The 26,417-nt window shown below is 39.6% G+C and overlaps 3 protein-coding genes across 9 annotated transcripts in view; 1 reads left to right on the forward strand and 2 right to left on the reverse strand.

The window, feature by feature from the left end:
• The window catches only part of LOC116257628 (ATP-dependent 6-phosphofructokinase 3-like), a 4,381-nt gene extending 3,119 nt beyond the window's left edge, over window positions 1–1,262 (reverse strand). The window contains exon 1 of the mRNA XM_050078822.1: window positions 1,134–1,262. Within this exon, the coding sequence (XP_049934779.1) occupies window positions 1,134–1,262 (129 nt within the window). The remainder of the gene's footprint in view (window positions 1–1,133) is intronic.
• The window catches only part of LOC116257777 (uncharacterized), a 97,721-nt gene extending 80,617 nt beyond the window's left edge, over window positions 1–17,104 (forward strand). The window contains exons 1-9 of one of the 7 annotated variants that reach the window (XM_050078634.1): window positions 4,947–5,632; window positions 5,921–6,067; window positions 6,262–6,524; window positions 6,609–6,890; window positions 8,944–9,009; window positions 9,450–9,605; window positions 15,479–15,558; window positions 15,678–15,760; window positions 16,654–17,104. In XM_050078634.1, coding sequence (XP_049934591.1) covers window positions 6,846–6,890; window positions 8,944–9,009; window positions 9,450–9,605; window positions 15,479–15,558; window positions 15,678–15,760; window positions 16,654–16,706 — 483 coding nt within the window. In that variant the 5' untranslated portion in view covers window positions 4,947–5,632; window positions 5,921–6,067; window positions 6,262–6,524; window positions 6,609–6,845 and the 3' untranslated portion in view covers window positions 16,707–17,104. Of the gene's footprint in view, window positions 1–4,946; window positions 5,633–5,920; window positions 6,068–6,261; window positions 6,525–6,608; window positions 6,891–8,943; window positions 9,010–9,449; window positions 10,388–15,478; window positions 15,559–15,677; window positions 15,761–16,653 lie in introns of those variants that run through there. The other 6 variants (XM_050078636.1, XR_007573789.1, XM_050078638.1 and 3 more) reach the window with 6 other exon arrangements.
• Window positions 17,105–17,623: 519 nt separating this feature from the next.
• LOC116257629 (ATP-dependent 6-phosphofructokinase 3-like) lies at window positions 17,624–19,570 on the reverse strand. The gene is made up of 7 exons (XM_031634575.1): window positions 19,535–19,570; window positions 19,192–19,260; window positions 18,955–19,054; window positions 18,628–18,668; window positions 18,269–18,533; window positions 17,944–18,056; window positions 17,624–17,830 (listed from the first exon to the last, which is right to left on the reverse strand). The coding sequence occupies exons 1-7, from the start codon at window positions 19,568–19,570 to the stop codon at window positions 17,624–17,626; spliced, it is 831 nt and encodes a 276-aa protein (XP_031490435.1).
• Between the last annotated feature and the right edge of the window lie 6,847 nt (window positions 19,571–26,417).

A 26,417-nucleotide genomic window follows, 5' to 3' on the forward strand; every position in this document is an offset into this window, starting at 1 on the left:
AGGCTATACGATATAGCACTAGACACTGCCAGGGGAATTGAGTATCTACAGCAAGGCTGTGACCGAAGAATCATCCACTTTGACATCAAGCCACATAACATTCTTCTAAACAGTGACTTTACACCAAAGATTTCTGATTTTTGGCCTAGCAAAATCATTTTGTAAGGAGAGAAACAGTGTAACTATTACAGAAGGCAAAGGCACAATCGGTTATATTGCTCCCGAATTATTTTATGGGAATTCCAAGCATGTCTCACATAAAACTGATGTTTCATAGCATTGGAATGCTACTGATGGCGGTGATTGGGATGAAAGAAAAGTTTGGTCCCACTGATGGGGCTTCTAGTGAAGGGTATTTTCCTCAATAGCCAGCAGGTGATTGCGATCAACACCACTTTTAGATTCTACAAAATGTCAGCCATTTTTTCGGAAGACGGTCAACTTTATCTGAGACGTGGAAGAACAGGGCACTGCTTTGCCTTTTTGAGGCGGGGTTGAGAAACATACACCAAGTTTTACGTGTGAAGCATAAATCCGTAAGCAAGAACTATGGTTCCTTGGATTAAAGCGTATTCTAGTTAATATCAGTCAATTCATCTTCCTTCGCTTCTACTTTCACCCATCAGCCCCTTCACTTAATTATCAATGCTTTCTACTCTAATATGCGTCCCCATCGAAATATCGGATTAAGATTCTCACTATTGCTGCCAATAGAGTGGAGACAGAGTAGATGTTGGGCTGTTGACCTTATTGTAGTATTGTTAAAAATTGAAAGGTATAACAAATGAAGTAGTGAACTGTGGGATTCATCGATTCAACAGAATCGGCCATGAATTGCCAAATATATTATCTATTCAAAAAGTAAACGAACAATTGATTCAACAAACTCTGAACTCTGAGTGCAGCCCATCTCCCGCGACAGGTTGATGTTCCACGGAACCATTCTGAAAGACCGAGGGCGTTGAACTAGGCTGCCTCTCCCTCTGTTCAGACAGTTTGACGGTGAGTCCCGCTGTTATGCCTGCAACTCTTCAGAAAGGCAGTTTATGAAATTTTTAAAACTAAAGTGTTTCTCCAAAATATTTCGGTCAATTTTGAAAGTTTGTCGAGAGGGTAGGTTTATCGAGCCCTACCCATGTCTTTCCTTCTTCAGTGCGGACAGAATTGCTGCCCGTTAGGGCAGAGTCTTTGCTCGTGGAGAAGGCTCCTCTTCCTCTCGCAGAAGCTCTCCCGCAATGCAGCTGCTCATTCTCGTAGCGCATGTCTGCATCAGCTCCTCTTCCGCATCTCTGTCGAGGTAAGGCGCAGGCTTGCCTCTTTCTATCCGTTTCATTCTCACGTCTTCCTGTGTTTCCTGTCTGCCTTTCCCCAAATCGCAGCCCTAGTCGTCTTCTTCACCCGGGTCGTTTGAGATATGCTTTATCTTTGAAAAAGTAGATGATATTTGTTTCTAAGCCCAACTGATTGAGTCATTGAATATCATACGGTGGCCAAAATTTATTGGATCTTTGTTGCCTTTTCTGTATTTGAGGAACATTGTGATCACTATCCTCATTAGCTTGCTCACACAGGACGGTAAGGGTTCTCCTTGAGATTCAGACAAATCGCCGATTTGCAGAGGCAGACCCAGCTATGCATCCGGCTGCCCTCCTCTTTCCAAACCCTCTCCTCTTTTAAGTCTGCCCACTTCCATTTCCTTCGTATTAAAACATGTCATATCATATCATAGAGCTCTTGGCTCCCTTCACTTTGAACCCCACATAGGATTTGCCAAGTTGGACAAGTTTCATATACTAATAGGTAACTGAATTATGAGGATTGTTAATTTTGTTGGAGAACGTGCGCTGAAGGCTTCACTGGTTGTGTCCCTTCATTCCCAAACTTCTTCACCATGCACCTCTTTATTTCGCACCCATTCAAGAGCCAGAGCGGTTTCAATAGTTGAAAAATTTTTGAGGATCAGTCCCTGCTCACCTTCAATGTTAAGCACCTGTGTTCGTGTCCATTGATGGTAGCCGTTAGCCAAAGTGATTATCCATCTTCATTCTTCATTCTTCATTCTTCATTCTTCTCTCGTTGTGTATCATGACAAGAACCGATAAGCATCTGACCGGTTTATATCTACGTGTGAACTTGTGCTTGTGAATCTAGATTCTTTCAACAAACAATTGGTAGCAGAGCCAGTTAATGCCCTATATCATGTCTTCTTTGTTTGGAACCGTACTAGAGACCAGTAGATATCTGTCCACCGTACAGATCAACGACGGCATCTAACCGGCAGTCTCCCCCACATAGGGGATCTCTCTTTTTGTGCCCTTAAGCTCCTTTCTTTTATTAGAGACCTCATTGAAGCAGTAAATATGGTTAAACTGATGATAGAAAGATGATTCCTTGTTGTCTTCTTTCTGCTCCTCTTCCCTTTAATGATTATTAAATTGTCTCTCTTAATCTTTAAATACTGAAACCCCACCAATTGATCACAATTTTTTTTTTAAAATATAAAAAGCTATTGACCCACAGATCTCTTCTCACAGCGTTTCTCTACTGTGACTCCATTGTTAGGTACTGGAAAGGCTCAATCACTAGCATTTGCTCCAGTAGCAGATTTTCATATCCGAAAGGGCACTTATATATATATATGTACATATACATACATTCATACATACAAATGTTTGAATATGTTAATGTGAAAATAAAGAAACATTGAAGGGCTGATGTGGGCAGTTCATATGTGGCTCCGTCACTGATTTGCATTCAGTTTCAATCAGTATGGATGGTTTTTCAGTCTTTGCTCCTGGATCTCATTCTAATGCATTAGTTTTGCGGTATTACGATTTGTTGGATGCTCTTTTAAGAATTTTGAAATTTTAATTAGAAAGCCGTTTTTATATTTAAATGTTAACATAAATACAGTAAAATACTATTGGCTTGTATGATCAAAGTATCAAAATAAAAAAGGCTGCATATTGTTAAAGTCAATGCATTATAGCAGATGTGATCATCTCGCTATCAAAATTGTTGCTGTCAGCCTGTGACCTATTGGTCACAGCGACACCTTCTAGCTATGAACTAGCGTGCTTTGGAAAAGGGTCTCCTTACAACTTGGATGTTATATGAATATCGGACTTTCCTACGTTGTCGCTTTTCTTTGTTGGCTGCTAAATACCTTCATCTGTTTAGTTATAATTGGGCCTGTCTATTGTACTTCCTAGCATTAATGACATTTTTGGCTTTCAAATCGTATGGTTTCTTCCCTATCTTGACTAGTTCTAAATATTGCTTAGATCTTTCCTATAATTCTACTTTTCTTGTATTTGCAGTTATGACTTGTGACCTAATTCTGCTGATGGCGGGTCAAATTTGTTGTGAGAAAGGGAAGGCTCAATGAGGCAGAGCATTGTTGTAGACAGGCTTTAGCAGTCGTTATCGGGTATGCATTTTTTTCCTTTTTTTCTTTCTTTCCTTCTTAATTGGTGGACTGCACTTGTCTAAGACAGTCTTATTGTCAAAAAATGTTTCCCCTTAATGCAGCACCAATTAATTGTCAGGTAACCTTTGGGAATACGATGAAGGTTGATGGTCCATTACAAGAAGTGAGTTACTCTGTTCTTTGAAGAGGAAATCTGTTTTCTATAAATTCTATAGAATAACATAGTGTGATTTCTTCTTTTTATTTGTATTATTTGTGCCCTGTGTGCTTGAGTGTTGTATATTCATCTTTGGTGCAAGCATTTTGTGTTTTGATATTCTTGCATGTGATTATAGTTTTCTGAAATTTGTGGGTTTTTTACTGACCTTTAATAGTTTAATTAGGAAAAATTGTTTTTGAGAACTTTTATTTTGTTTCTACTTTGTACAGAAATGGGAAGAATAAAAAAATACCAAAATTGTTCAATAATTCTGAATTTTGGTTTTCTAAAATCCTCTACTTCTGTAGGGTAAAAAATCCTTAGTTTCATATCGGTTCTTTACAATATAATGTCTTTTTAACCCAGATTTGTGAACCTGTCAGAAGTCGAAAGTCTGCCTCTTACTCAGTCTACCCATCTTGTTTTGCATTCACCCATCTCTTTAGAGAGTAGAGTTCATGCCTCCTCGTGATATACCATTTGATGTCAAGAACAGTTGTAAAGTAAAAAAAAATTTAATTTTGTTTAAAAACATTTTAAAAATGTCTTCGCTCATAATGATATGTCTTTGCTTTACTCTTAGTATCTTCTCGAGTAGGAGAAACTTTCATGTCTTTGTTGTCAAGCAATGGAAGAGGAAAGCTGAAAAAATCCTGGATCTGAACAGTAAGGAAAACTCCTATGAAGCTGAGAAAGTTAAGACTAGGAAATGCTATTGACTCTGGTGTTCAAACATTTGCAAGGATTTAACATGAATATATACTGGAGAGAAGCCACAATGCTCTGTAAGATCTTGGCAGGTAGCAAAATGAGTGTTGAGAGATGGGCTCAGGGCTTGTGTAGTTGTTCCTCTGAGTCAGTAATCAAGAGTACCGGGTAGGCATAAAGCTGATTTATGTCTATTTCACGAAAATAATGACTTACGAACCTTTCCTCGTCGAAAACCCATAAGGTGAAGCGGGTTGGACATCTGACAAAGCTACACATAACAACCAAAGCGGTGGAGCTTCGTAGTAACCTTTGAGGTGGTGAGGTATTCCCTTGAAGGTGAAGGTCGCCTGAAAAAAAAAATCAAAGAAAAAAAAAAGCAAAAAGCTAAATGCAAAAGAAAGAAAAACAAAAAAACTAAGAAAAAACAAAAACAAAAGGTGCCTGCCAAGAGATGAAAGACATGAAGTTTGAACTCGTAGGAATTGAATGTAACGATCTTTGTGGATGTGCGAATTTGGGGTCAATATCTGCTCCTTTTTTTTATTAGCTAAGATGTCGAGGATGATTCCTTTGTGGTCACATTTTGGAAATTGAAAGATTATCCCTTCTAGAGGTTCGACGACATTGATGCAAAATGAATCCAAATCCTTGTATGGTACTATGGATAAGTGAATGACATATTACTTGCACAACACGAGCACTCAAGCTTATGAGTTAAAGTGATAATTTTGAACTATTTCAAAGTCAAAATTTGACATCTTTGGTTATATTTGGAGGTTTTCTTGCCATACGAGGAACTAACCAATCCCCTTTGGTCTTGAAAGGTGTTTGCCATTTCATTAACAAACTACTAGTCCATTCATGGAATAGATGGAACTCTTCAAACCTAGTTCACTTTGTGCTGAATGTGACAATTTGTCCATCTTTTCCTTTGTCTTAGGAGAGGCACATCATTTGGGAACCTGACCCATAATTCCATCTTAACCGAGTGTCTTCAACCCGTTGAAATGTCTTTATCCTGTTTTTCAAAGACATAACCTAGACTTAGGGTTGAGGCTATCATGGAAGATCTCTTATCTGTTTTCAAAAGAACTGGTCAATTTTGAACTGTGACGTTTTTGAAAAGTTCTATCCTTTGAAGTTGCATGAATTTTGTTCTTGGCTTCATCTAATATTTGTCTTGGCTTGCAATACATGGTTTTGCAAAATGAGGTGGAATTATTCTTCATCGCCACCAACTACCCACCCGTGCCTTTGCTTCGACAGTTGGGTCCTTTATGGTTTCAGACCAGGTTAGTATTCAGTTTCTTCTTGTGTCATGTTAGTTGAGTGTTATGGATATTTATCATATTTTGACTAATATGTGTTTTGTTTATCCATAAATGAGGGCAGTATTCAGCATTGGGAAACTGTGGCTTATGGGCCCACTGTTCAAATGTGCATATATTGTGTTTTTATTTTCAGAGCTAACATGTCAATTCATACAGTTAAAAGCATGCTTTCTTTTTGTCCTCATAGCTAAATCTTAGTTATGAGATCTAATTGCAGGACTTGCCTTTGGTTGCTCAATTTTATTGCAGGTGGGACATTTGCATTGTACTCACTGATATGCAAGCATGTAAAGCTCTGTCTTCTTCCAAACCAATTTTCATCTGATGCTCGTATCAAGTTCAACTAAAGGTGCCACCTCCACAGCTTGGGATGTCAATAACGATTAAAGAAAGGAGGTATGTGAGCTTCATTGTCACTGAAAAGGATGTTCTCGTTTGTTCTTGTTGGTACTTGACAGAAGTGTCCACTGTCTTTTGATGTCATTGTTGAACTTCTCCAAGATAGTAAGGGTTCAACTAGATATAGGATTTTAATGCTACTATGTTACTATGTTCTAATTTCAGTTTGTTTTGACTTTTTTGTGGAACAGGCAATTGCTTTATAGATTACCACAATTATGGTGTGGCTATGAATTATTTTTTCCTCCAAAATATTTCACACATTTGATGTAGAAGGTTTGCAGTCATATGGGTTCAAGCTGGACTTTGGCAAGTTCTTGTATGAAAACCCTTGTATTATAACAAATTTTTTTCCCTGTACACCTGCAAATCTAATTATGAAGGAAAATGAAGAAATTGAAGAAACATGAGAAAGTGACTTAAAGTAGAAGAGACCATATTCTCCATATAGGATGTATGAAGCAAATTCTTGTTTGTTCTTACAAATGATATGTGCCTCATAGGGAGAGTTACTTATGCAAGTTTTTTGTCCATGCAGTTGATTGCCACAACTTCTCTTTTCCAGGGGGGACTCCTCATCTCCTGAACACTGAAGGCTGCTTTTGAAAATTGCCATAAGCACAACTTTCCATTTTGCTCCTATTTTCTTTCTGCTGTGAGCATCTGTGAATGGTCTATTTGTCATGACCAGTGACCACTTTAATGATGCTGCAACAGAAGATGCCAGATATTAGGGACTGTTTGGCCTTCATCTTGATCAAAAGAGAAACAGATTATGAATTGTAGCTATGGATCAAATTGCTGGCAAACTATGGTGGATGTAGACTTGCCATTTATCACTTTTTTGTTATTTTCTCAAGTCTTTTAAGATTTTTCTTATTCATATATTATTTATTTTTGACAAAAGTAGATAATATTTGTTTCTAAGCCCAACTGATTGAGTCTTTGAATCAGCCAATTCACCAAATGGGCACCCTAACCAATTTGATTCACAGTGAGATTTTTATAACACTGATTAAGACTTGATTGGAAAAGTGCTCATTGGCAGCCAAGTACAAGCATCTCCCTCTTTCATTTCCGTTAGAAATGAGGGCTGGCCAAAAAGCCCAACAAAACAACACTAAGTGGGATTATAAGGGGGAAACCCACCTAGGGTACCGAGCCACTCTCGGTTCTCGTGCCCATGGGACTGGGTCCATATCCAGACCCGGTTCCCTTACACAAGATATTCTAACACTATTATATTTGATTTGCTCATTTTTCTTTTTCCTAAGTCAAAGTTACATGGACTCTCCAGAAAAGTTGTTGCACCCGAGTTAATATGACTCAACTGTGCATGAAGCGATCGAACAATTTTCTTTCCTTTTTGTTGAAGTATTGATAGAATCATAGTTTATTAGTTGTTAATTGGTTATTTTGTGTATACACTTTAATTGTCCTATTTAGGTGTCATGTATTCGTTTCTTGAGTTCCATGCACTTGGCCTTATTGTGTTGCTGGTCCATCTGATAATCCATAGTGTCAGAGTCCCAACTATTTGTTCACTTTCTATGTTGTTTCTACTGCGTGCTTCTTGTCCATCTATCAAGGATGACATGGATAACAAATAAGAGGGCATTTTCCTGCTGTTATTCTTTCAACATTTGCGAGCTAAGAAAAGTAGTTCTGTCATCAATTGAGATTTGTAATGTGGAAGTTGTGGGAGCCTGGGAGGTTATAATGTTCCTTTGGTGTTCTAGTGGAAGAAAATGGTACAGATGCTGCTTGCATGTTTCATATTCTTCTTGTGATAAAATTATCTTTATTTCTTCATTTATCTTGTTGCAGTTGTCTCTCAGTTATTTCTCTAAAATTAGGATATGCTTCTTGGAACTTTAACTGTAGTTTAACAAGTCCTTTTTCAGTACCAATTTTTCTCTTGAAAGGGTCCATGTACATAATGTGTTGCTGGTTCCTGTTGTTTCTCATGCATCTTTTGTTTATGGTTGCTTTAATTTTTACTTGACTATTTGTATCAGGGATAAATTGATGAATACATTTAGAGACCATTTGGTACTCCTAGATAGCAGCATAGGTTTTAGGGATTAGAGTGGTCATGAGCGATGCTGCTATTCTTCAATATTATCTTACTAGCTCTAGCCTACTGACCAGGTAGTGGTTTTCCTGTTTTAGTAGCATGACATTATCTATGTGGCATTATGTTCATCAGGCTCAAACACATTGCTCAGTTCTGCAAGTGCTGCATACTCTTTGCTGGTTAATTTTCATATGTGGTAACCACTTGCGGCTACAAAAAATAGATGGCACATCACTTGTATAGAATACATACATTGCCTATTGGCCTTTGAGCAGACCGAAGTCTTCATAATACATACATTGCGCACTGGCCTTTGAGGAATCCGAAGTCTTCATATGTAGAGTTAATTTGGTCCATTAGTCCTGGAGCAATTCTAGGCTCTAATAGTCGTTCTACACTAAGTCAACGGCCAATGATGGTATAGTATTGTCCCTATTGTCTTGATATATCAAATAATAGTTGTCTAGAGAGTCATTCCTTAGTTTTGATGTGGCTTGTTGTAGCATTAATTTAGTTGTGTCTTTTTGGTTGATAAAAGTCGAAAGCACTTTTGTTTTACTTTTAGTGTCCCACATGGTTGCGGTTGCTGTTCTTGAAATGTGTTTTCAAAATCATGAATAAATGTTTCATGTGTTTCTAAAGATCCTATCAACAGTAATAACTTTGCCTCCTTTTTTGGGAGTAAATTCCCTATTTTTAGAAATTTACCTGATTCTTTTTGTATTTTCTTAATTTTTGTGCTGCTGAATTTTATTCCTGATTGGACATTGATGATAGGTTTTCTTTTTCGGTACAGGGTGAGAGATACATGTCCCATCGTTTGTTGTGGTCTGTAAAGAATCGTTTTGGATCCACCGATGAGGTTGGTCTAAAAGACTCCCTTCAGACATGAAATTTGACCATTGTGGTGCATCAATGAAAGTTTTTAATTGATTTTGAGGATTAAAAAATGTGGCCTGATGAAACATTGACATTTCCTATGAGTTTGAATTTTTGAATACCATAAATGCCTGTTGGCAGTACTCTGAGGCATTTCCTCATGACAATAGCGTGTCAAGTGTTGGTCAAATAGGCAAAATGGAAACTGTTGACTTACAGTGCATAAAGGGTAATCTGTAGCTTCATTTGCATGGAGGGTAACCTGTTTGACCTGTGTCCCTTACAAATGCACATGCGGTGCATAAATGTGCTATTGAGGGTTCTATATATGACTGCTCAAAATTGTTTGTGGATGATAAATTATCATGGTTCATAGATCTTCACCACTGTAAGTTCTGTTAATAGAACATTTTTCCTTCTCAGCTTGGGGTATTTGAAATGTCCCAGTCTGGTCTTCAAGCTGCTTCAAATCCAAATGAGATCTTCTTAAGTGAGAATAATTGTAATTCAGAAGTTTTAGCAGGCTTAGCCATCTCTGTCATTATTGATGGATCTCGGATCTTTCTCCTGGAGGTGCAGGTATTCTCGGACATGCCTCATCAATGTGCTGGTTCAAATTTTCGTTTATACATTTTCACAGGAGTGAATTTCATGATACAGTTCTTTTCTGTGATTGAACAACATGATGTCCGGATGGTTCTGCTCTTTGGGTAGCTACTTCACTATATTGCCCTTTCTTCGTGGTTATGAAGAGGTTTTGATTTCTGTTCTATATTTGATCATGTGCATGGATCTTACATACATCCTATTTGTTCCATTTGCATATGCAATGCAACTTTTTTTCTTCTCAAATAACGATAGATTAGCACTGCAAATGTGGATTTTTTTTTCTACTCAATTGCAAATGCAGATGTTTCTTTTTCCTCTAGTCAGATCATTTGTGGTACCTATAGTTATGAGCTGCTGTCTGGTAGGCCTCTGACCTGCATTAGTAACTGTCTCTGATGAGAATATGTAGAACATATAGGCCTGATGAGAACAGGCCTCTGACAGGACTGTTCCAGAGAGAGAGAGAGAGAGAGAGAGAGAGAGAGAGAGAGAGAGAGAGAGAGAGAGACGGAGAGAGAGGGAGAGAGAAGCATAAGGAGGAGGGAGTGAATCATGGAAGGAGTAGGGGCTAAAGTGGTTAGGTTCAAAGCAAGAGGAGAATGTTATGGTTGACCTGGGCCAGGTTGGTTCTGCTGCTTCTGCACTGCTTACCCATAGGCCATAACTGGCCTCCTCTATTCAAATTGTTGTGGTCAGATAGGCATGTCTTAAGTCTTAACCTGTGCAAAGTGTATCTCTGCCTCAAATAATCTGCTGACTGTTTTGTTTGTAAATGTGCTTCATCGGGTCCACATTCCTTCTTCCTTTTTTTGTTATTTTTCTGAGCTGCTCTAACTCCTTATATCAGATATGCTGTGAGACATGGCTTAAAGCTTGGTGTAGGCTGCTTGGACCTAAACGCCTAAATAAAAATATTTAGCTTAAACCCATAAGTCTGTAACATATCAAGCATGATGGTGTTTGCAATATTTGCTAGTATAGTATGTGGTATTGTAGTGTTTTATTATGAAATCCTTGTGTGAGTAGAGCTAGGGGCTCTTATTTCACCAAATTGTTCCTTTATGTGCTTTTGTTACAACTTACAGTCTTACACTACACACAGAAGAAGCTTAATTATCAGAAGGTTCATTGGAAATCAGTTTATCAATTCAAGAAATGGAGTTTCGTCAAAAGACAACCTGTTGCTTGGCCAATCAATATTTATACTCTATAGTGACTATACATTACTTGGAGGGAAAGAAATCTAATGACAAGGAATCGCTGAAAATTATCTAAAATACGATGTTTTTGTTTTAAGTCACATGAGTACATGTGATCTTACCACCTATCCATGTCGATATGTGAATAAGGTGACAAAGGTACGGCTGTATAGGCTGTATTTTAAAACAAAAAAATTATATTTTGATACTTAATTTTTTCTTTAATTTTGATTTTTCCCTTCTTTTTTATTTTTCTTCCATCAAGATTCTATATTTTCTTCTCATTTTTCATTAAGTTTGAGATTTTTTGTGGATTGACCTCACACCCTTCCTCAGGGCAATGGGAAGCTCGTCATTTTCTTTTTCAACCTCATCTTGAGTCTTCCAGGGAAGGAATGGCATTGGGATTGGAATTAGACCTCGCACCACAAGTCACCTCCTCTGTCCGAGCACCTCGTCTAGAGTAGACCTGTCCAAACAAACGAAGGCCTTCCTTCTCAGTCCCGGTGTTACACCCTTTCTCCTTCTCAGGCATATCAACAACTGTGAGAGGTTTTGAACATCCTTTCTCCCTTTCATACCCATAATCAACTGTGATAGGTTCTTCTTTCTTGTAATCCAAGAAGTCTGTAAATTGAATCTCTTGACTCTGAGAATACTCTTCCCTAACCACAGACTTCTCCTCCTAAAGAGTATTCTCACAAAAGTAAGATGCATGTTCCAAAAAGGTAACATCCCTTGTAACATAAACTCGACCAGTAGTAGGATCAAGACATCTATACCCTTTCTGAGTGGAAGAATACCCAACAAACACACCCTTGATAGACCGGGGGTCAAGTTTCTTAACATTTGGACTGTGATCATGAATAAAACACACACAACCAAACACACGAGGGGGGAGAAGAAAAGGTTGACGACTTCCCGGAAGTAAGGAATGAGGAGTCCGACCATTCAGTACACGACTGGGCATGCGGTTGATGAGGTACCACTAGTAAGAACTGCATCACCCCAATAGTGTTTGGGAAGATTTCTCTGAAACAAAAGGGCTATGGTGACATTAAGGAGCTGGCGGTTCTTCCTCTCAGCCACCTCGTTTTGAGGGGGGGTATAACTACAGGACGTCTTATGAACAATCCCCCTTTTTCGAAGAAAATTCTCAACTGACTGACACATATACTCACGGGCATTATCTGATCGAAAAGTTTTAACATTTCCACCATATTGAGTTTGCACAAGAAGAATGAACGTCTCTATGATTTAAAGTACCTCACTGCGATCTTTTAACAAGTACACAAAGGTGGTCCTAGAGAAGTCATCAATAAAAGTAATAAAATATTGAAACCCTTGACGGGTATGAATTCTCAAAGGCCCCCACACTTCAGAGTAAACCAAGGAAAAAACTTCATTAACACAACTAGTAGAAATAGGGTACGAAGCCCTCACATGTTTGGCAAACTGACATACATCACAAGAAATCAAAGACAAATTCATAGTGGAACACAAATCGGAAAACAACTGTTTTAAAATCCCAAAAGGTTAATGCCGAAGGCATTCATGCCAATACAAAAAGGACTGAAGACAATCTTCTCTTCATTTTCTGTCTTGCTAATCACTGTCATAAGAGCCGTGGCCACTCGTATGAGAAGACGATATAAGCCATCAGACGCCAAACCAATCCCAATCCTCTTCCCTATCACCAAGTCCTGCAAAACACAACGATTTATAGAGAAAATGAGGTCACAATTCAGCTCTTTAGTAAGTTTACTAACTGATAAGAGATTTAAGGGAAACTGAGGGACATGTAATGCTCCTCGCACATGAAATTTGTCAAACAAGGACAGACTCCCTTCTCCAGCCACAAAGGTAGAGGAACCATCTGCGAGGGATAATTCGTTTCCTACCAGAAGCCAATTTATACTCATGAAACAATTTAGGGTTACCTGTCATGTGGTGAGTAGCACCAGTGTCAACAATCCATTCTCCCAAGTAGGAGTTACCTATATCCCCTACGATGGCAAGAGCATGATTAGCCTTCGTTTCATATGATGTCTCGGCCGGATTGACATCGATCCGACCCAAATAGGCTAGTTCACGAAGCTGTTCAGCAGAAATGGAGGCCTTGCATCCACTAGAGTTGGTATCCTCCGACACAGGCATCTTCCCACTAGAAGATCTCACCCTGTTATCCCGTTTTCTGGATGAAGATCCCAACGGAAATCCACAGTATGGCCAGTCTTCTTGCAATGAGTGCATCTACGAAGAGGTTTGGGAGCACTACCCAGACCAGGACTAACAAGTGCAGATCTCTCATTATAAGGTATGTGATCCCTCTTCCCCCCAGGGGGAACAAGTCTTCTCTGTTCTTCAGCCTCAACATGGGAGTAGACATCTTCGATATGAAGGATTCCTCAGAGTTAAGAATCTGACTCCTGATATTTTCAAATTCATCATTTAGCCCTACTAAGAACAGGAATATCCTATCCTCCCATTCTTTTGCAACGTACTGCATCTGGTTGTCATGACAGTGCCAAGTAGCCTCGGAATGGTAGTCAAGATCCTCCCATTTGGATTTTAGAGCTGCATAGAAATCTGGACCGAGAATCCCTTGCCTGAGAGCATACACATCCTTCATCAGTTGATACACACGAACCTTCCTCTTCTTCTGGCATACATTTGTTCCAACATGATCCACATATCTCTCGCAGTCTTCTTTCGAAGAATGAGAGATTGAATATCAGACGAGACTGAATTAACAATCCAATTTTCACTTGGTTGTCCTCAAGAAACCAAGTATCCCAAGCTATATACTGTTCGTTGCAAGTTCAACCTTACTCCCATTCACATATGCAATACGGCCTCGACCAGCTATTCCCGTGGTGATGGCGGCAGCCCACTTAAGATAATTTTCCATAGTAAGGCGAACGGTAGTGACTTGAAGGGAATACTCTCGGTTCTATAAGCCACAGCTTCATTCTAATCAGTGTTGACGGTCGACGAGGAAGAGGCTGCCATAATTGCAGACCTGCCTTACAAAGGGGGCAAAAAGAAACAGCAGCGGCAAAACATGGACAGCAAAAAAGGGAACAAACGGGCCAAAAACATGAACTCCACCAAGCAGAACCAGGGGCTGAACAGAAACAACCTGCCGTGCGATGGAGTAACATCGGGCGAGGCAGCTGGTGGCAGCAGCGTTTCCAGGCGATGCAGTCAGGTGGTGGCGGCAGGAACAGAGCACGAGTGGCGACGTTAGGCGCTGGCAGAGGCGACAGCAGCGGTCTCGGGCAATGCTCTTTGAAGGGCGAAGAGAAAAAAATCTCGGGCGTAGAAGGTGCACCGTCGGGCACAGCAGCCTTCGCCTGAGTCCACCAAAACTTCACAGCGGCAAGCAGGACAGAAAGAGAGAGTCACCATAATAGAGAGACGCTGAAACTCCAGACGGCGTCGAGTGCGTCGCCGAAACTCCAATAGTGACGAGTGCGTCGCTAGAAGAGACGCCGGAACTCCACAATGTCAGGCGATGACCAATGTCGGGCAGCGAACAGTAACAGAACGTGATTGGAACCATCGGCGATGGGCAATGAACAGTACCAGCACAAGTCCTCCTCTCACACGGCCACAACAGAAACAAAAACGCGAATCAGTCACGCCGGAACTTCACAACTCTGATACCATGTAGGAACACGAGGATCAAGAACAAAGGAATATGATGAACACGATGTAACGTGGAAAAACCCTCAGCAAGAGGAAAAAAAAAACCATGGACGAGGAGGAACTGGCGCCCACTAGCAACCAGACTCTCTCTCTCTTAAGATTTCATTAACAACTCAAAATTAGGGTTACAACCCTTAAGAAAGGCCCAACAAGGGCTACACGATGGATCGGGTATGGATCCAGACCCGGTCCTGAAACCCATTTAACATGCTTCAACAGTACTGTTAAAATTTAGAAACAGCAAACTACTTGAAATTCAATGTTGTTATGCTACTCCTTTTTCTTGCTTTATGTGCTAATCTCATTATTCAAGAAGATAAACGATGTTGACAGCTCCGTGTGAGACATATCTTCTGACAGTAATAGCCTACAGATATTGACTTCCATGGGTTTTCTAGGAGCAAACTTCCTTTGAGGCCTGAAACTTGCTGTACAATCAGCTTTACCTCGTTAAAGCTTGTCCAATGGCTTGTCTGAATACTATTAAAGTGATGCTCTAATGAAGCTTCTTTTACCTCTCCTTGACCATACTTGATTTTCAGGCTAGACCATTGGTTCCACAGATCCTAACCAGTTTTGGAAACTTAAAATGTCTTTTAAGTCGAAACTCCACTAGTAGATGGAACTGTGTCTTTCAAGTCAGAACTCTACTAGTAGATGGAACTCATTAATTCAAAGTTGATTTGGGTGTCCACAAAAGCTCATCATCAGACGACCCTTTTGAGCTTTTCTGTGCGGGTGGAAGGACTCTTCTAAGTTATTTGGTTCAGATTCTCAGAATAGTTATAAAAGCTCTGGGACCAAATTGCAATAAAATGTTTTTAATTATCTTCTAATTCTTTCTATCAATTAATTTGTGCATTCTCTTTAAAGAAATTTGATTATTCATGCCATGAAGAATATGTGCTAACTTCGTGAAATTTCTTTACATAGGCCATTTTTTTGAATGTTGTTAGCGGTATGAAGTTGACAGAGACAGCTGGGGATCTTGCAATTGCAGCTGCTATTTGCAGTAGGAATGTATTTCTTGATCATCTTGTTACGAGCAAAACTCTTGTTACTCTTTCCATGGATGGCACTGAATTCTGATCGAATGATTATTTTCTCATACTGTTTTCTGGAAATGTGCTGATAGCTTTTTGGAGTTTCTAATACCTAAGAATGTAGCTTTTATCGGAGAAGTGGAGAAGTTGGTCTTGGTGGCGAGCTTCGAACGGTATGTGTTTGAAATTGTGTACATTATAATTGCATCCTTTTTCTTTTTGTCATTTAAATGACAATGAAAAATGGTTTTCATTTTAACATACATAACATGTTACCCTTAAAAACATTATTAAAAATATTTCAAACATTGTTTAAGATTATGATTGAGAATGTTGAATGCATGTCGAATGATCGTTAGCACTGTGTTGACATGTACTGTGCGAACAGCAACCTCCTCCATCTGTTCTCTAGAAAGGTTTTAAGATCAAAGTTTTTGGATGTCCACTATTCTGTATCAATCTGTTCTTTTCGGATGATATCATCTGACAATCACTTTATGAATACCTTGATAACATCAATGAACTTGGCCAAGGGAATCTGTTCATAGTAAAGAGATTTCTAACGCATGGCTACCATGCCAATCCTAACCTGTTTGCCCCTCTTTTTGTGCTTAAGATATGAGGTGCATTCCTCTCTTAACAGTTAACATTGAACATATGTCCACGGTCCTTAGCCTTCTGATTGGTTCCAGCTATCTTTTGATGCTTGGCACCATGACTTAGTAGATTGCATACATTATTACTTCAACGTTGAAAATATCAATGCATCTCATTTATATCTAAAATGCTGATTTTTTGTAAAATCATTTCAAGTGTTTGAGCTGTTTGTCCATTTATTACTTTCTCTAGTTCTTTTGTTTTTTGAGAAATTAACGTGAATTTTATGTGAGCAATCGACTAGATCTCTTGCTTGTATTTGCTTCAGCTTTTCTGAGGTCTGCATGTAGATTTAACCTCTCATACTTGCAGTGCACGGCTAAGTGTGCTGTGCTTGGATGATGTCATGTTTTAAGTTAGCCAAATATTCATGCTACTTGATAATGCAAGGACAATTTGGATATTTCGGGTTGCAAGAATGGATAAGAGGCTTAACGAACTTATTAACTTGCGCAATTTAAGAAGTGCGTTATTCCAAAAGTGGCAGAGAAATCGTTCAAAGCCATTGACAAAGTGCGTTATTCCAAAAGTGGCAGAGAAGTCGTTCAAAGCCATTGACACAAGCGGGATAACAACAGTGACTTGTAGCAATCTGAAAGAGGTTCTGAACAAAGTATTTCGGACAGATTAAGTCCTCCTTTGCACAACTTCCCTCGACGCCTTTGGTGCAGTGTTGTACATAACAACTAAGGCTGCAAATGGGCCAATGTTATGAAAGGGCTTCACCATTTGCTTTATTTTGGTGCGATGTTCATAAAATTTATGGATACAAATGGATCGGATGTTATGGAGGAGCCTCACCATTTACCATTTATTAAATGAATTCAACCATTCTTACTGTACTTGGCCGATCCATATTCAACCCGGTTTCTTCCGTACACTGTACCATACTAAGTGGTTAATTGGAGTTTCCACCTGCACTCGATAGCTTTCTTCTGAATGAACGGACTAATACAGACACAGTTTGCTTCCCTTGATCGTAACTTTTTTTTTTTTAACATTCTGCAAAATATGAGAAACTGCCAAATATCTTTAATTTTGAGTTGCCATGAGAAACGCGATCACCGATATCTGAAATGGATTAAATTCAATCAGCGGGCAAACGAAAACTGGCTCCCAGTTTCCTTGCAGATGATTGGCTCACGATCTTTGTAATGGTAATCATTAAAAGGCTGCAACTTTAATATGTTTCCTTGAATGTTAGCTGGTACTTCAAGTTCAAGCTAAAACGTGTGTGGACTCCTACGATTTGCAAAGGAGTTTTCACAAAGTAAGACACTTTAATGAAATTATTTTATAAAATAACTCTCAATTAACATAATTGAGAGCTCGCGGGAGCTAGGTTGGTTCGCAAAACTATCAAATCTCTTGATCCGAATTATGACGTCGCCGAGAAATTGCCGTCCTCACTCAAGGCCTTCCCGTCTGCCAAGAACATTTGTAGATCTTGAATGCTCGACTCTCGCTTACTCTTGGCTTCTTCAATGTCCTCTGGGCTGAGGAAGCTAGGTTGGTTCGCAGAGGAAAGCAACCTCGCCCACATACGGTCAGTTATACAGACTTGATTCTGCTTCTCAGTCATGCGCTGCAAGATCAGGACAATAAAAGCCAGAAATGAGATTCGAATAAATTTCAAACTGAAAAGGAAATTTGACACATTAGACAATCGTGGTGTTTTTCAGTCACGGAGGAACTTACGTAGATAGGTATATAAGCATGCCTGCCGTTAACAGGACCGACAGTGAAGCCCAAGTATCTAGCCATGGTGCCATGGACAGCACTGTGAACGAGAAGCGTGCAATAGATGTTGTCTGAAGCATTGCTAGGAATGGCACGAATCAACAAATGCCATCGTTCAAATTTAGTCTTCTAGATCAATCTTTGTTTGCATCCAAAGTTGCTTTACTCACATACCTATGTATGTGAGGTTCATTACAATCTTTTCCTTGGCAAAGTGGTCCTGCAATTCAAAGGAAGACGAGTTTATTATGGACCTCAAAGACTATTCAACATTGTCACTTACAAGCACTCTGCGTAGGCCTTATCCTCCAGTTGTATAACTTGATCTTGTGAGAAAGCCACAGCCCAACGTCAAGAAGGACCTTGTTTCCCGAAGCATCCTTGTGTTCCATTTCGCGCAAGTGCTCCTCAATAAGATTCTGCCCACCACCTTCTGCTATAACAATAACCATATGACCATTCTCTCTGAGTCTGTGCTCTATGAATTCGAAGAGTCCTCCCCCCGGCCCTTCCAAATAGAAGGGAGATTCAGGAATCTGGCAACAGTCCTACCAATCGCAAGAGGAGTTTGTCAACAACCAGGCAACATTCGACTGGTGCATAAGACACAAGACTTATTAGGTTAAGAAATTTAAAGCATACCACATCTCTGCTAGCCAACGTAGAGTACATAGCAATAAATCCTGCAGCATCAAATGTATGACGGAATTAATAATCAGATAGAGAAATTCATTTCATGAATTGAACCCACTTCAAAAGAGGGGTTGCATTCTTACGGAGAGAATTCAGACATCTCAAAGAAGGCTCCAACTTCCTATTCGACAGCTACAAAACAATTTGATCTTAGAAAAACTGCACCAAAAGGCCCGATGGAGTTGCGGCAGTGAGGTGAATTATGAACCTCTTAGAGTTCAAGTTGTATGAACTACACCGCACTTCAATTCAAAGAAAACCTTAACATGAATAAACCAACAGCATACCAGCCCATCAGCTTGACAAGGCCCACACCATTTTCACCACTTTCAGCTTCAGACATGCGCTGCGTTAATAGCCCTCTGAGCCTCTTCAACTGCAGTATCGAAACCAAATGATTTGTCAATAACCTGAAACAAAGGACACACAAGAGCCATGTAGCATAAGGATCTACTTGGATGATATCTCCAATGGAATAAAGAGTGCTTCAATGCCAAGTTGCAAGCATATTACCGCAATCTCATTATCAATAGTCTTTGGAATTCCGGCAACTGAAACTTTAAGACCACGCCTTTCAATCTCCTGCAGGGAAGAAAGTCCAGAAGTTTAATATTCATGTTACCATAATGCGGTGCAATAAACTACGGTGACTCCATGACCAAGTAACATGAAAAGATAAGTGCAGCGACAAGAGGTTTTATTCCAAACGATGAATTTAGGTTAGAAAGGAAAATACCTGCAGGTATCATGACAACTTGCCCTATCTTATTGTAAATTAGTAGTTATAGTTTATACATGGCATGAGGTTTCATAGTATATTTTATCTTTTCATATGCCAACAACTGAAATACTGCACCTTTCTTGGACTACCATTAGGTGGAAAAATATGCATTCATATAGCACAATCACCAAGACATCTATTGCACTCTTCAAAAACAAGAACGAATAGGTGGCAGCAAATTTCTGAAAAATTTTCTCCACATGCAAATGGGAAGATTAGTTGGTGACATGAAACGAACGTCTCGCATTTGCAAGAGATACTAATCAAATGTTCAACATAGGCAGGAAGAAGCGAAATGATATACACAAACAAGATTAAAATATTCAACATAAATACACCATGCAACGTAGATAGCTTCTTGTTATCTACATGAGAAAGGAACTTATGAACAAGACCTCATCTATTCAATGTTTAACCAAGCTAACAGGCCTTCAGTAAACAAGCCAGATTATAAAGTTGCAGGAGCATGCAAAGACTTTCTTCATCCAAACAGCATACAAGAACGAAAAAAATCCCAAACCACAAATGCAACCTAAATCAAGATATTTTTCTCTTTTCTTCATCTTAAGAAAGAAAAAAGCTCACAATTGTGAGACATCAAAAAAATTATCTTGATCACAAGGATGCAGCAATCCATTTGGGGTTTGGCAATTGTAATAGAGATAAAAATATCAGTTCCATATAAAGAGATACAAAGCTAGAAGCAGAATCACATCAGTTTGATACAAGCTCCAACCACTTGGACATCTGTAATTGGGTCAACACTAAATAATCACAGGTCATTCTTTTACATTAGATCATCTAACCACTTGGACCTGGGAGATTGTCCATTCAGCTATGAAATAGGGTACAAGTCATATTCAGCTATAAAATAGCCTACAAGTCATGGAAATATGTTGCATGTCATAGGCCAACTAATTTTTTCATTCTCTACTCTCTCTTCAACCTTGAAAATTTCAGCAATCAAAAGTTCTATTTGGCCAATTCTTCAGGGAAAGAAAAAATGAGTTTATTTACATGGAAGATTCCGTGCCCAAAGTGGAGCAAGACCCCTGTAGAAGCTGCAGTTACAAAGGCATTTAGCAATTAGAATCAAAGAGATGAACTCAAAGTCTGAAACCATCTTCAGATATACACAAATAACTTCGAGCAATGAACAAAGAAGCTCCTCCTTACCCTGGCAGGCCTTCAGCTGCATACAATTTTGGAAAGCCATCAACCAATCCTTTAGCATAGTTAGGTTGAGTTTACACACGAATTTTGACTTCCTCAAAAGGACAGAGGGCAACATCTGCAATCACTTGAGCAGATGCACTGCTCAAAAATTAAATCCAAGTTCTCCGCCTCCCAGCGACATTTAGCCCAAATGCATCAGCATACGTCTTCTTGAAGTATTCATAAAGGCCAAACTTACAACCTCCTTGTGCAAGGCACCATATCCATATAACTTCCCAGCCCAACCTCTCCAAAGTCCTAGAACCCCTTGCTCCTTCCATAATACACTAAAATCAGAAAAAATGCTATTGTATTTTGCTGGATTCACCTACAAAGAAAAATATCACAAAATGAAACATGTTTCAAGCAAAATTCTCTTTCTTTGCTTTACGATTATTTTATGAGTTCGCATATTTTTTTTTTAAGCTGAACTGTTCTTCTGGGGGCCGTTTGATGGCTGGAAATATGGAAACGGAAAAAAAATTCCAGAAAAAAATTCCTGGAATTGAGGAATAAGAAATAAAATTCCATATTTTCAAAACCAGCTTGTGTTTGTTAAGTTGGAAATATTTTTCTGGAAAGAAATTTCTTCGTTTGATAGAAATGGTGGAAATGATGAGGAAACACAGGGAAAAGGGTAGTTAAGGCTCAAGATAAGCATCTACACATCGCATCAAATCTCTCTCTGTAAACAAGCTCAAGACACCTCCACATTTTTTTTCTGGAAACGAGTATGGCAAAAGATTAAAACGAATATGGAAATCAAAAGCGTGCTGTTCAACATAAATAAAGCCCCAGGTTTTGTCTAATACCTCCAGTGGCATCAGCGCTGTGGCCTGTGGGGATCACTGTGTACAGAGAAGAGGGAACATAAGAAAAGGGGAAGAAGGGAAGAAAGAGCAAGAAAAGAAGAAGAAGAAGAAGAAGGAGAAGAGAACAGCATAATTTGTACACAACATATGCAACAGAGGAAGAAAGCAGAGAACATCATTTGTAGTGCAAAATTTGTGAAATCCAGGCATTCTCAAAGCCCATCAATCCTGCACTTCCTCCACCATAAACCGATCACATCCAAATCAACAAACAAAATTCAGGCATTCTCAAAGAAACTAGATAAAAAAAAACTATGTTGATCATAGAACACAAATAGCCGACCACCGAATCCAGAAAATCAAAAAATCCCCAATTTTCACCACAAACAGCCCGTTCGCAAAGAGAAACCCTAAAAATATCTACCGAATCGACCTCACCACCGAATAAATTTTTAGAGAAAAGAAAAAAACAAAAAAACTTTTTTCTCAACCGTCCTCCTCGGCAGAGGAAGAGGAAAACGATCGACGCAAAGAAGAGAACTACAGGAGAAGGAGACAGAGGCGAAACATGAACGAAATACCTTGCTTGGATGCCCTAGCCTCCGAAAAAGGGAGGTGATTTTCTCTACTTGCTCTTCATCATCTTCTTCGTCTCCACATTCGTCATTGCTTTCCTCCAGATGAAGTGGCTGTCTGATTAGCCCCTTTATTCTTCTTATTTGTTTCCCATTTTTGGACACTCCCTGTCCCTGGTCTACCATCCATCCCTTCGGCATAGATGTCCTCCGGTGAGAAGCGTGTCCTGGCCATGACCACAGAGGGCGAGAGGATTTCGTGCGCAGGCAGGAGGGAGGCGACCAAGGAAGGCAGCAGCGGCAGGAGGGAGCGATTAGCGTGCCCTAACGGTCAAAAAAAAATTCCAGAAAGTTTCCACCTCTCGCGGTGGAAACATTTTTTCTGAAAAAAATTTCAAAATATTTCCGGTTTATCAAACGCGGAATTTTTTTTTTGTTACTGTTAAAACCGAAATCGGAAATTTTTTTCCCAAAAAATGTTTCAACGCGAGAGGTGAAAACATATTTCTGGAAATTTTTTTTTGCCCGTTTTGGGAATACTTTGGGAATACTTTGTGCAAAGCCATATTGCAATTTTGCATTTCAATCGCAACTTTGAAAAGCATTAGTGCCAAAGGTGGATTGCAGAGCGCCCTCCATGGTGTTTCCGGATACAATAACTGCACACACTATAGCCCCGAAAGATGAACCAGCTAACAGAGTGTTCTCCTGCAGCCATAACCCTAGTTGAGACAAGATCGGATTATGGAGGGGGAAGAAAAAAAAAGAAAGAAAGAAGTTCATTATTTAATCGAAGCAAGCACTTCCGAGAACTTATGCAGAATTTCTTCGCAACAAATCATCCGACCAAGAAATCCGTCAGCACTCAATTTGTCAAAGACCCGAAAGAAATTCAGACCTACGAGGCTACGAAGATAAAACTAGGCGGAATTCCCATTTACAATGGGTGCTTTTCCTTGAAAACGGCTAAAATTTTGATGTTCTCACCAAAGTATCAAATTGCTAGGCAATCAGAAAAGCACACGGTTGGGTCTAAGCATGAGTCAGAACACAGAGAATCACGGCATCAAGATCACAGATATAATCCAATTGCAGTTGCACACGACAAAAGCAACACAGATCGATAAACTCTTTCCCTCTTCATTACCCGAATGTACCCCTTCTCCAGGAGAATCTGCGCGACGCCGAGATGGTGAGGAAACGAAAGCCCCGCAGCGGAGAAGCTGAAGCCGGGGCTCGTAATCTTTTACCGCTCCCTCTCCGCTTCGACGTCCTTCTCCCTTTGCTCCCAGAAGACGACGGACTCCGCCTCACCGACGATCATGGCAGCCACACCAACTCGATCGCCCTCCTCGGAACTCACCAGGGGTGCACAACAAGTCGAGTTACTCGAACTCGACTCGTTTAACTCGACTCATCGAGTTCGAGTTCGAGTTGCACGAACTCGACTCGTATAAACTTGACTCGACTCGTACAAATCGGTTCATGAAACCAGTTCACCGGTTTAAGGTTAAAAGTAAAAACGAAACGTCGAAAACCTTTCTCTCTATTCTCAATTTCTCCTCTTCCATCGACCGCAAAATGTCTTCCCTCTTCCGTTTCTGTCGACCATGACCATGTCTTCCCTCTTTCGTCGACCACGACCGTCGACCACCAGACCAGACGAGGTCACGAGAGAAGCGCCCTTGTGATTCGACCATGTTCCATCTAGAAGGGGAAGGCCGATGGGATGAAGCCACGAAGCGCAGCAGCGGAGCAGCCGGCAGGGCGGCGGGTGGTAGGTTTTCTTCTTCTTCTTCTTCTTGAATCGGTTCTTCTTCTGTTGGGTTTTCATTTTTTTCCCCCTTCTTCAAGCGCCTGGGTCTCGCTTGCGTGGTCGGTGATTTTCCCCCTTCTTCAAGCGCCTGGGTCTCCTTTGCGTGGTCAATGATTTCCCCCTTCTTCAAGCACCTGGGTCTCGTTTGCATAGTCAGTGACGCGTGACCTTTGTCCCGGACTCCCCGGTTAGGGTTTATCTTCTCCCTCGTTTTTTTTTTTTGGTTTGTTGCTTTGAATCTTGTGGTGTTTTCTATTTTGTTGTTATTGATAGTAAATTTGTTCTTTTCGTTTTCGTGTGTTGTTTTTACATGTAATGTGGACTGATTACATCTCTGTTTTTACATGTAATGTTGTTTTTGGTGTTTTCATCTCTGTTTTTCATCTTTGTTTTGCTGTTATTGTCGTGTGATTTTCATCTCTGTTTTGTTGTTACTCTGTTTTGCTGTTACGCGAGTCGAGCTCGAGCTAAACGAGCTAAAGTTAAATGAGCTTAAATGGTAAACAAGTTGTCGAGCTAAAGTTGTCGAGCTAAATCAGGTTAATCGAGTCGAGCTCGAGCTCGAGCTTGCTGTAAGAAGCTCGACTCGAGCACGAGTTCGAGCTCGAGTAATTTTAGTCGAGTCGAGCTCGAGCTGGCCAAGCTCGGCTCGAACTCGCTCATGAACAGCCCTAAGTAGCGACGACGAACGACCGACTGGGCAACCTAGTCACGTGCCTTCTCCTGCACCGTGGCGAATAATCTGATGGCTTCTTGGTAGTCGGCAGAAGGAGAGAGTGTTGGCGAAAGGCGCCTTGGAAGCTTCGAGTTGAAGAAATCTCGTCGCTTGGCCACATTCTCCTTCTGATTTGTGTTCTTTATTTTATCATTGTGGAGGAGCGGCGTGTGTAATGTGTATTGTAGAGATCCAGGGTAAAACTTGAACGAGGAGGAAATGGCTCCAGTTATATGGACCCTGAACGAAGTTTACGTCCATAAAATTGGTGTTAATTTCATAAATGGGTCATACATTTTTGAAAATGTTGTGAACGCTTACTTTTTTTTGTTCTAAAATCAACGTAACTTTTATACATCATGAAGATATTGGGATGGACAACTTGCCATTGCTATGTCTCGCTCTCCTCCAGTGTAGGCACATTATTGCCCATACCAGCTTCTTAAAAGTTTTTTATTTTTAAATAGAAATATTAAATATTTATTCTTAGATATATATAAGTGATCTACAAGATTTAAGTTATATATATATATATATATATATATATTTGTGTATATACAGTATATTTGTGAACGCCGATCGATTTGTCGGTGGAAGAAAACGGAAGAAAAATAAAGAAGAAAAATGAAAGGAGGTAAGAAAGTCCGATGGAGGGAGAGAAAAAGTGTTTGCTCTGTGTTAAGCGTCTCCATAAGCTGATTATTAGACCGTTTCACATGACACATTGTAACAAAGGTGAAAGTGAGTTGTTATACCACTTCGCATAACACATTGTGACATAGGTAAAAAATGATGACATGTGAACAACACTTTCGATGATATTTTGAAGTTCAAACCATTGTTACATATAATTGCGAAATTTTAAAAAATAAAAAGAAAAATGTGCAAAATTTGTTTTGTTACTGAAAATATATTTGTGGGGTTGTTATTGCATTTTGTTCATGTTTTCTTGTTTTCTCCTTTTTTACTTGCATGTCATCATGAATTCAAATTTGAAATTAGAAAAGGTCTTTTATCATCATTTTGATCATCGTCAAAACATTATTTGGATCATTTTATCTTGTTTTAGTGTTTTTTTATTAATTTTTATCATTTATTTTACTTTTACCAAATTTCAATTTTTATTTTTCCAAATAAAAATAAATTCTACGAAAGATATCATAAACAACTCCTTAGCACTTGGTGCCCACCATCACACACCAATCTGTAATTTGTAAACCAAATTCCATCGCGGTCTTGAAAACCACCCTAATTCCATCGGCCCAAGCCACAATACATATTTTGCATGTAGATGAAACCTCTTTTCAATAATATGTCACTAATATGCGATACAGCTAGCCGCCATACTTTCAAAGCACTAGAAACATGGTTTACATATAAACAAAAAAATATGCAAAATTATCAGTTGTGTTTTATAAACAATACATATATTTCACTATAATATCCTAAGACGTATGTTCTACTGCCTCAAGGCTTACTCCCGCCTCATTGCTTTTAACAATATTGAACTAAGTTTTTCCTTGTTGCACACATTAAAATTGTCTCACACACACACACCTGCTTATGAAGATATGCACGTGATGTCGCACTGCACCCATATAATGCATTTCTCCTTCATTGTCCGAAGATTGAACCAAATTTAATGGTGCCATGCACTTTATAGGGATTAGTGTTATTGGTGCTTTAAATATGCTATATATTCCTTCTCGACTGGATAGATGTTTCTCGATGAACTTCGATGACACGACCAGTGCACCACGGAAAGCGAATTTGATCCCATAGCGCATCGCCTTGTTTTCTACAGGCAAGCACTCACAAGCAAGTG

Source organism: Nymphaea colorata, chromosome 7 (assembly GCF_008831285.2).
Source record: "Nymphaea colorata isolate Beijing-Zhang1983 chromosome 7, ASM883128v2, whole genome shotgun sequence".
In the NCBI taxonomy this organism is placed as follows: domain Eukaryota; kingdom Viridiplantae; phylum Streptophyta; class Magnoliopsida; order Nymphaeales; family Nymphaeaceae; genus Nymphaea; species Nymphaea colorata.